We start from the raw sequence: 11,350 nt of genomic DNA on the forward strand, positions 1-11,350 counted from the left end.
TGTACATGGATTTAGTTCTTGCTTGTCCATTTTTCTGTATGAACTATTGAACTATTCTGTCTATTCAATTCATGTCCATTTTTCTGAAAACCGCTAAATGGCTTAGCTGTGGCTATAGCCAGCCATAGCCGGAGATTTTGAGCATTGGTTTCATATCACCAACCCATGGATTTAGTGTCGCACATGGAGTTCGGACAGCTTATTACTCAGAGACTCAGAATTTATATAAAAAAAGACTCATTGTAGTAGACTTGTAGTTGCACAAAACCATCGACCAAGAACCAATCTTCATCTCGCCAATGGACGAAACGAGGACGACGGCATTACTTCTACTTCACTCCCTGGGTTTGTCGTGAGGCGGCTACCCACACTGTCCATGTTGCGAGCTTCCTCCAGCTCCAGGCTCTCCTTCAGCTGCAGCACAACGGCGGCCATCGTCGGCCTTTGAGCAGCAGAATCCGCTGTGCACATCATAGCAGTGTCGACTAGCTTCCACATGGAGTTGATGTCTTAGGCACCTCCGACCCGTGCATCGGCAACGAGGCTGATGTCACCGTTAGTGGCGATCTTCTGTTTAACACGTTCAACAATGTGGCCATGGCGATGGTGTGGCACTATTGGGGGCTCGCTTGTGGCTACCTCAAGCAGAACAACTCCGAAGCTGTACACATCGCTGCTCTCAGTGAACTTTCCAGTGTGGTAGTACCTGATCAAGAACAGCGACAAAAACGTTTAAGAAAAACAGAACAAACGCATGGAAAGGAAGAAGCCATGTTTGCATATATAAGCTACGCCATGAAAAGGTACGTTTATGAAAAATTTAACAATAGCATATATACACAGGGAAAACAACATACTGAGGGTCCATGTAACCAACTGTGCCAGCTGCAGTGACTGATATGTGAGTCTGAGTGTCGCTAATGTATGCTTTGGAAAGTCCAAAAACTGCTATTTTAGCTCGCAGATTTTGATCCAATAGAATGTTGCTGGACTTCACATCCCAGTGAACTATTGGCAGCTTGCAACCTTTGTGCAGCTAGTCTAGGCCTACATGTATCACAAAAATTAAAATAAAATGATTACCATATGGGATATTTGCTTAAGGCCTTTGTTTGGCTGCACATCTATCCACTCCAATCTACATGGGTTGAAAGGTATTGGGGTGGATTGTTGTGCAGCCAAACAAACCCAAGAAAATTCCAGTACATGTTCTTCTTGCTATTGCAGCATACCTTGTGCAGCTTCGAGCACTACTCGTACACGTGTCCCCCAGTCCAAGGTTTTAGCAGCACCATTTTCACCTTCAATATTTTTAACAGAACAGAACTGTTTAACAGCTTCAAAAGACGTTTCCAATAAATTTATGGAATGTTTCATTTTCACGAAATTATAGGAACTTTCTTTATCCTATTCCTTTTAATTAACCCTTACAAATCTAAATAAAACTGTGATCCTTGAGTATACATATTAGCTGATCATGTCTACATGCATGATGTGAAGTGTCATCCACATCTATTTGATCATGAAATGCACTGTGGTTGGAGGTAGTGTTTGAGGTAACTTGGTGTGCCTGGCAGTTTCTAAAAATCATCCCCAGTTGTTAAGAAGGATCATGAACAAGATAAATGACATGCAGGCACAAATTTCGTTACCATGCTGTCATTTAAAATTAGGTAGTTCAGAGGACATAGTACCCCTAATTTTCTTTTTTATTTTTCGGATACCAGGAATATACAAAAGGTGCTCAAGATGACCATCAGGTCCAAACAATGCATCAATTATATTCAGATGCAGTTTTGAATAATTCACATGATTGTCTTAATCAATACAAGTAGGTTTCAAATATATAGACAAACCTCTCAGACGATTAGAAAGACTGCCCTGAGACATATACTCATAAACCAGTCCTAAGTGATCTCTCTCGCAGCAGTAACCAATCAAAGACACTAGATTCCTGTGATGCACCTTTGTCAAGCCCTGAACCTAGATAGCAAAGAAGAGAAATTTATTAATTGTAAAAGTCAGATAGATTTATAGTGTGTGTTTTTATGGTGCCTAAAATTTTAATTTGTACTACCTCAGCTATAAATTCATCAATCCCATGTGATGATGACTCATAACGCATCTTGACTGCAACTTCGGTATCATCTTCTAAACGGCCATAATACACAAGCCCAAAACCTCCTTTGCCTATGAACCATTTGAAATTGTTAGTGAACTTCTGTAGCTCTTTGTATGTGAAGCAGCGATTCTCAGTAGTAAGCATTAGGTTGTCCCTGTGCTTTTCTCTGCTTCCCAGAGCATTCGGTAGCTGTGGATCTCTTGCGAAGCCTGCACAAACTGCTGGTTGGATTAGCATTAGATATTTAACACAACGGTCAACTGGTCAAGTATTATATGAAACTGTAATAATACTATATTTCAGTATAGAAAAAAAGCAATAGGATCGCATACCATTAGGTTTTGTTTTCTCTCGTCTCCAGATCAAATATAAAAGAAGTGCAGCCAATAGCAGCACAGGAACCACTACGGAAACAGCGATGATAGCTACTTTGTTTCTTGGCCCACTACTTGGTGGTGGAAGTGGATTGCTGCACGTATGACTGTCAGAATCATTCTGAAATTACATAAGACAATCAGATCCTGATATAACTTTGAGGAGAAGACGTCTGAAACTGTAATTTAGTTTAAAGGTGGGTCATAGCAGGAGACACGATCTAAAATTCAGAAGGAAATGGAGACATTGAGGAGAAAATCAAAACCTGAAAACAAGTGATTCGGTGTAGTTTATATATATGGAGTCAACATTTAGATCGTTGCAAGACAAATTTCTGTAGAAAACGAATGGCTATTAGTAAAGTCCCAGGCTTCGGAATAACATGCAGCAAATATATCCACTTACAAAACTCGTAGGTGGGGCAAATTTGGTAAGGAATCAGGTATTGACCCACTCAAGTTGTTGTAAGACAAATCCCTGAAACATTTCAACTACCATGAGCAAGCCTAAAAGTATATTGAATGTTGATGATTCAAATTGTAAATCAAGGGAATTGATGAAATATGCTTCAAACTATTATGCTGGAGGCATTAAAAGCAGAGTAATACGCTTCAAATATTGGAAAATATAAGAATGATTCAATTACTAAATTGGAAAAGATAATAGCACAATATGTGAAATCTAATTGTAACACCCTAGATTTCAAACGGCTTAGATTCACTCTTACCATTTACTACCTCAGTCCCAAAAAGAACCCAATTCTAGACTTGGTCAAAATCAAATTATCTTAATTTTGACTCAGTTTATAGAAAATATAGTATCAACATTTTGACTTCAAATAGGTATACCATGAAAATATGTTTCATTACATGGTACCTATTTAGTTTGATAAATGTTAGAAATTTTTATATAAATTTAGTCAAACTTAACATGCTTTAACGTAGCACTATTCTATAATTGCATCTTTTTAGGATGGAGTGAGTATGATTTTGTTCTAGCTTGGTGGTATGGACCTTAGCAGCTAGAAACGTAGAGCATGACCACATTCCTTGTTTCGGTAACAACATTAATGTTCCCACGTTATAAAGTAATGCCCCAAATTCCTCATTTCTGGGGTATGGACTCTAAAAGTCTTATATATTGGACTAAATACTAATAGGGGAAAAGTTCAAAATACTACCCTCAAGTATGGCCTATGTCTAGATAACCCTGTAAACTATCACTTGCCCCTCAATTATTTCAGTTGGTCCAATTTACCCCTCAATAAGAATTGTCTTTTTTATTTCTCCACATTCAAGTGGATTTTAAATTTCAAAATTTGTGAGGGGATAGTTGGGACCATAACTTATGTTTATAAAATATGCCATAAACTTTTACCATTATTTTGATAGGTTAGGAAATATAATAAAAAATTAACACTAGAAATTCAATATTATATTAAACATAATGATACAAAATTCATAATATATATTTTTAAAAATAATTTATGATGTCCACTATCACCTCACAAATTGCAAAATTAAAATTTAACTTGAACATAGAGAAATAAAATCATGAAAGCAGAGCACACTAGTGTGTTATATTACAAATTCTCTAGTGTCGTGAGAAGTGTGAAATTAATAGACACTGCACCATGCAAAGAGCTGTCGGAGAGATCACTGCATGAGGAATAATTTACATTGCAGCATAAATCAAATCACCAATAATATACTACACCAAGAAACAGAAACTGCAATGTAGGACGTTCAAAATAGTGATTCAGATACTCACAGTGATGTAATCCTCATTGTGTTGTTGCTGCATTTCACACCTTCCCAAGCATATTTGTACGGGAAACATGGATCACCCATCCAGTTTTTCTTTACTCCATACTCGATTTTGATAGCCATAATGGCGTCAACTAGCATATACAAAACATATGGTCAGGACTTCTTTTGGTAACTGTACCAGTTTAATCGACCAGATCTACATGATTTCTCAAACCAATTACATATACAAGGGAGGAAAAGGAAATGACAATCAGTTCAAACTAGAATATTTGGCAAACCATTTTAGATGTTCAGTGCAAAACTTTGAGTGACATTTGATCAAGCACGTTGGGAATAGGGTGAGCTGTGAACGCAAGGAATAGGGTGAGCTGTGGGCAGAAGGATTGGAGCTTCTAGTGTGCTTGTGCAGTCTAGGTGGCACTCAAATAGCTTGCAGTTGGTTCTATTGTTGAAGCCCTTAGAGCATCTTCAGCGGTCTCTCAATAGCTCTTCGTATCCCCCTAAAATTGTCATATCAGGGGTAACATAACTTTTTTCTTGCTCCAGTCCCCAATACATCTCTCCATAATATATATTTCTCACTTCCCCTCAAATAAAGAGTTTTTTTAGGGAACCCTCAAATAAAGAGTTTTTTTAGGGAACCCTCAAATAAAGAGTGAGTTGCATTTCCCCATATAGTATGGGCCCATCCCAACCATCAATTTTAAACTCTCTTTTCTCCACGGGCCTACGAGGCCCACCTTTCATATGGATGGGTGTTGGGAAGATAAATTGGAGTATTGGTGTAGCAACTTTTCCAATATTTGAAAAATGATATTGGGCTACCATAATACCTACAAATTGTGGGGTAGATGATTGAAGGATTCCTAGAGATTCCCTTTTAAAGAAAGATGGGCTCATGTGGACCGAAGAATAATAGATGACTATAGTAGCGGGGACGACGGATTTCTAGAGGTCGATCCAATGCAAGTAAGGACTTTTCTTTGAAAAATTGGTTTGTAGAGATCATAGGATAATACATGTGAGAAGAACCAAAGAGTAACTCTAAGAGGCCCATCACTTGGACCCTATCTTTTTTTTTTTGAGGAACAGGAGACAAAAATGCAGCTGTAGCAGGACCCCTATGATCAATTCTCCCGTCAATCCCACACCCCAGGAGTCTATTTCTTCTGTTTTCCTTGCCGCACCTGCATGGGCTCTTGCACGAGCCCTCCTCCAATGCATCACATCCCTTGTCCCTGCCAATTGAAATCGGGCTCCTGTTCCAATACTTCCCTGGCCACCCTCTTATCCAAGATTTGCCCTCCCTAGCTATCTCTTCTACTACCTTCCCCACATCGAGCTGCCTCCATTTGAGCTCAGCATCTCCAGCTGAGTCCACCGTTGCCACGCCTTCCTCGGCCGCCTCCACTGCTTGTGTGCCCTCCTAAGCGGTGATTCGCTCGAGATATGCCATAACGAGCCGTCGTCCCCACCCATATACCCTTTCCAGTGGCCCTTCGCCTGACTGACCACTCTAGCCGTCGTCCTTGTTTCCATGGTTTCTCCATCCTCCCTCCACCCGAGCTACAACCTCCCTCGCTCCCTCTTGCCTAAGCTCGACCTCCCTGACACGCCTTCCTATCCAAACTTGGCCTCTTTATCCACCTTCCTTCCTTAGCTAGACCTTCCCGGTGTCGTCTTGCCTGAGCTTGGTCTCTCGGCCACGCTCCTGGCCAAGCTTGCCCTCCTGGTATCATCATGCTTGAGCTCGACCAAGGTGAAATTTGTTTTGAATTTTGTCTACATGAATTGGATTGTTGATCTGATTGATGATTTGAGTAAATTTATCTACATTTGCTATGTTAATTTGTATTGAATGTGGTTGATGATTGCGAGCAGTGCATTGGTATGCTGGGTACAATTTGGTAGATGGGATCTACCCTTCTTAGGCAACATATATAATAAAGAGCTATCAAAATCCACAAGGGAACAAGAAAGTTCATTTCAGAATAGCTCAAGAAGTTGCGAGGAAGGATGTGGAGAGAGGCTTTGGAGTTTTGCAATCTCGATTCCTATGATGAGGGGTCATGCTCAATTTTAGAACAAGGAGACCCTTTGGTACATAATGATAGCTACTATGATCATGCACAACATGATCATTGACGATGAGCGGGATAGGGAAGACGATGGTGGCTATGATAGGTCACAAGGCCCAACACCGAAAATTTCCCATGAATCTAGGCGGCATCTTTTCGATTTGTTTGGTCCTTTTCGTTGGGAGCTTCAAATTGTATCGTCTTGAGTTGTCCATGTTAGGGAGCCCACAAAAGGAAAATGCCAAGGTTTTCGCTGGGCCCAGCACGTGTCTGTGTGGTTCCTAGTGTTTGCCATCCTGTGATGAGTGCCATACTGTAGGTGCAGCGTCTGAGTTCTCAGTCTGAGCTGAAATACACCCTAAACTGTAAATTCAGAACTCTGAGGACTTCCTGCACATGAATTATCTGCTATTGGAAAATGGAAAGGTATGTTGTGCTTCTACATTCCACATACATGTCCATGAAAACTACTGGTCGGGAAGTAACGGTAAAAATTGGCAGTTTTACAAAATGTCCATGAAGTGTTCTCAAGATGTATATTTTGACAGTTTAGGATTAGTGATTATATACTATCCCCATGTGAGAAAAACTCATGACAATTAAGATAGACTAAGAGAAATGAGCAGTGAGTTTGCTATAAAGTTAGTCATTGTTCAAGCATTTTCCCTTTTTCTTAAGTAAACTAGACTTAAGATGCCTTGATACAAGAAAACTATGACGAATATGAAAATTGTGTCATGTTCTGAGACACTGAAAAATCAAAGGGAAGCAAGGCACATGTTCAAGTTGGCAAGAAACAAGAAATCTACACATCCAAATAGTTCCGAGAATTTGTAAAGCTCCAGCTAACAGGCATAGCCTATAAGGGAGAGAAAAGGAAAATAGCTTCTTGTGCTGCGATTAAGCACATGAGAGAGCCATCTTTTAAGGAACACTTAAATGTTCCACCATTATATATGGCTAGTAAGGTTATTGTGTATTGCTGACATGGCAAAAGTTAGTTAAAAGTACATGATAGTCAAGCTCTACTGGCCAATATGAATGTCGAATAAGAAAAGAAAGCTTTTGCAGAAATTCTAGATGTCAACAATTGACATCTAACATATGTGATGCCTATCGTTACATACTAACACTTATCCAAATATGCTCCTTATAGTCAAAGATCACAGAAACTTCTATCAAACGTTCCATTCAAAGTTTGTTAGGTGTTTCACTCTCTGCCATATCAAATACAAGCTTCAGCATGATCAATTGATGCAACCAATAATGCACCACATATTCAAAGAATGCTGTTGGGCAAAACATCTTGCAGCACCTTGATGGCTGCTGACTAAACCTGTACATTTCAAACTCGAATGCATGATAAATTAGAACTGTAAAGTGCATTTATTGTTGGTAATTGTGTAATGATGAGGGATCTCCATATACCCATCAATATTAAATATATTAATACACAGCCAAAGACAAATATTATATCTTTCTATCTTAGCTATCATAGCAATCGAGGTATTTAGTGCCCATTTTGCCATGAATGTATGTAAGATTGTGGTGAAAAAATATTGAAAAAAAGCAATTGCCTATTCAGCGCACTACTGCTAGTCAGCTACAACAAATGGAACATAGTGAAAAACAGCTGGTATGTTTACCTGCAAATATTATCTACGTCTCTTAGTAGGGTCAGTTGATGCATGGATCTTTTCATTTACAGCCCCCTTTATCAAATTTCCCTTCCAAACTAAAGTTATTTCCACATAGTTAGCTATTGGTATGAATTTGTCAACTGAAACTCAGCTTCTTCCATTAAGCTCTGCCCTGGAGCCTTATTCACACTCATCCTCCTCATCAATCTCCTCACCTCCCCTGCCTCCTCCCACCGCTCTGTTTCCGCATAAAGATTGGCCAACAACACAGTTCCCCGAGTTCCATGGTTCAAGATTGATAAGCTCTTTCAGAGCCACCTCAGCAATGCCAAGCCCAGCATGAGCACGACATGCACTTAAAAGTGCTCCCCATATCGCAGCATTAGGCTTCATTGGCATCCCCTGAATCCGTACGTGCGCCTCCTCAAGGAGACCAGACCTTCCAAATAAATCCACCATACACCCGTAATGCTCAATTGCTGGCTCAATGCCATGCTCCGACAGCATGCTCTGGAAGATCTCCCGCCCAATATCCACTGCCCCAGCATGCGCGCAGCATCCAAGCACTGCCAAGAACGTCACAGCATTAGGCTCCACTCCATGCCTCCTCATCTCCTGGAACAGATCAATCCCCTCAACTCCGTGACCATTCAATGAGAATCCAGCGATCATGGCGTTCCAGCTCACCACACTGCGCTGCCGTGTTGTCATAAACACCTCCAGTGCACTATCAACATCACCGCACTTGCAGTGCATATCCATCACTGCATTTGCAACATGCACTGTACCATCCAACAAGCCAGTCTTCCTCGCATACTCATGCGCCCACCTCCCTGCCCCAACATTCCCCGTCCTCCCACAAGCCGGGAGCACCGCCACCAAGGTCCCATCATCTGGCGCCACCTCTCCTTCCCTGACCATCCTCTCGAAACACTGCACTGCCATATCATCTCGTCCACGGCGTGCACATCCGGTGATCATAAGGTTCCAGGAAACGACGCTCCTCCTGGATCGCCTGTGCCGCTGCATTTCGTCGAACAGGTGGCGTGCGGCGCGGATGTCCCTGGCCTTGAGGCACGCCGTGATGAGGGTGTTGTAGGCGATGGTGCACTTGTTCTTTTGGGGCATATCGTCGAACAAGGCGCGGGCGTGCAGCAACGGGTAGGGCTTAAGGAGGGCGAGGGAGATGGCGTGGTGAGAGAGGAAGCCGAGGCGGAGGAGGAGCGAGTGCAGCGCGGAGAGGAGCGGCAAGGAGGAGGCGCGACCGAGGAGGGGAAGGAAGGTTAGGCGGTCAGGCGCGTGGAATCGGCGGAGGGTGGAGAGGAGACGGAAGGCATCCTCCGGCGAGGAGGAGGCGGAGAGGGCCTTGACGGCCGCGTTGAGGAGCGGGAGCGGGGGTGGGGGATCGGGAGGGAGGAGGCGGAGGAGCGAAAGCGCGGGCGGCGGAGGGAAGGAGAGGAGCAGCAGCGCTGTGAGGGCGTAGTGGTGCGGCGACGGCGGGGAGCAGGCGAGCGCGTGGCGGACGGCGAAAGCGAGGAGCTCGAGCGGGCGAGGGGGCGGTGGTGGAGGAGGTGCAGCAGTCGGCGCTCCGCCGTGCGCGGGTGCCAGCCGTCTGGAGTGGTGATGGCGTGGGCGAAGGACGGCGGAGGCGAGGGTTCGCCGGCGGCGGGCGGCATCGGCGAGACTGTTGGCAAGGGTCGTTTTCGCTTCAGCTTGCGATTGAGCGCGCGTGCTAGAGGTCTGAAATGGGCCATAGACCCGTGCTAAAGGCCTACTGGGCTTGGGCCACAAAGTCCGTGGGCCCACCGTCCGCCATGAGTCTTTGAGGGCGTCTGGAAGGGGCATCCTGCATCTCTCTGTGCACTTGCGTCGTGTTTGGTTATCCTGCTCGTACATATTGCCTTTATCTTTTCATTCGTTTGCCCTCCTCCATCCCGCATGCCTCCGTCTTCTGGATTTCTCCTTCCCTCATGGTGCAGGATGACTTGATTCATCCAGGATGTAGGGACCCATGCGTCAGACACTCAAAAAAACTGATGCACGCATGTAATCAAACATAATCTCGTCTCGTACTGGACCAACAGCAAAAACAACCAAACATGACCACTTGTACAAACTTAACCTAGCTTCTTTGATCCTGTATAGCCTAGCCATCCTAGCTCAAGGCTTGGTCTGCAACCAATCACGCAATGTTGTAATCTAATCGCGGGATCCATCCGTCCATCATCTCTGCACGTGCCGTGTCTGGAGTGGATGGCGCAGCGCGCGAGAGACCGGTGCGGCGCGTGCGCAGGTGGGTAACCGCTCCCGCCTATTTCACCGAATCTGAGTTGGTCACAAGGACGTTGATCGAAGAAGAGTCCGGTCTCCGTGATCACGATCCAAAGGACTCGGTCCGCACAACGACGAGCTTAAGGACGTGACGTGAGACGACTCAGGGTCCGGCCAAGTCGTCGTCGTCGTCGTCGTGATATTCTTGCACATATGCATAGTCCACAAACGAAAAGTCTTCCGAGCCGAGGACTGTCTTTTTCTAAGCATGTCAGGACCGACCAAATGCATCCAATTAAGGTGGTCAATAGTGCGAGTACACAAGAGATGTCGGCCTTGGCCTTTTTCTAGCTTCTAGACTAGAGAAGCCATTTTTTAGACAAGCCGCTGCATGCATAAGCAGGCTCGATATATGAATTCATTTTTAGAATTATCTCAAGTCAAACTATTTTAAATTCAACTAACTTTATAGACGATAATATTAATATTTATGATATAAAAAAATACTATTGTAATTATATTTCATGATGCATCTAATAATATGCTAATTTGGTGCAATGAATACTTTTTATATACTTGGCTAAATTTATGATACTTTAATTTTAGAAAGCTCTAAAAGTGAATTTATTTTGAGACAGGAATGCAATAGTTTTTTATGAGTGGTCTCGCCTCATGTACCTAATCCCGGAGGCCGGAGATACAGAGTCACTGTGCGCCTTCGTGCGAGCGCTCAGGCTGCCCAACTCTATGATCCTCGTTAGTGGCGCCCGGCCACCCCGGGTGGCTGGCAGGGCTCGTTGCCCAAGTTTAAAATAAAACTTTCTTTATAACAAAGTAGGATCTTGTAATCTTTTAGCTAAATATTTTTAGCTCCGCTACTAAAAGCTTTTTGATCCGCTACTAATCCTTGTTGTGCCATGTTCCTTCCCCATGGTGTTGTTGGGCTTTGCGGGGCACAAGAAAGTCACCACGTCATAGCAAGCGTCAAGCGGAGTTATGGGGACTTGCGCACCTACCGACCTACTCCCTCTGTCCTAGAGAAATGCAAGTCTAGCTTTTTTAGAAATCAAATGATTTAAACTTTGATCAAAATTA

At 43.3% G+C, this 11,350-nt stretch overlaps 1 protein-coding gene and 1 pseudogene across 1 annotated transcript; both read right to left on the bottom strand.

Annotated features, from left to right (window-relative positions):
• Positions 1-220: 220 nt before the first annotated feature.
• On the bottom strand, positions 221-8,000 carry LOC136482901 (putative leucine-rich repeat receptor-like serine/threonine-protein kinase At2g04300; annotated as a pseudogene).
• Positions 8,001-8,022: 22 nt separating this feature from the next.
• On the bottom strand, positions 8,023-9,829 carry LOC136480869 (pentatricopeptide repeat-containing protein At1g09190-like). The gene has a single exon (XM_066478302.1). The coding sequence runs from the start codon at positions 9,827-9,829 to the stop codon at positions 8,165-8,167; it is 1,665 nt and encodes a 554-aa protein (XP_066334399.1). The 3' UTR covers positions 8,023-8,164.
• Between the last annotated feature and the right edge of the window lie 1,521 nt (positions 9,830-11,350).

Source organism: Miscanthus floridulus, chromosome 9 (genome assembly GCF_019320115.1).
Source record: "Miscanthus floridulus cultivar M001 chromosome 9, ASM1932011v1, whole genome shotgun sequence".
In the NCBI taxonomy this organism is placed as follows: Eukaryota; Viridiplantae; Streptophyta; class Magnoliopsida; order Poales; family Poaceae; genus Miscanthus; species Miscanthus floridulus.

Coding starts and splice junctions, on each gene's coding strand:
- LOC136480869 (XM_066478302.1), bottom strand. CDS start 9,829: ATGCCCCTTCCAGACGCCCTCAAAGACTCATGGCGGACGGTGGGCCCA.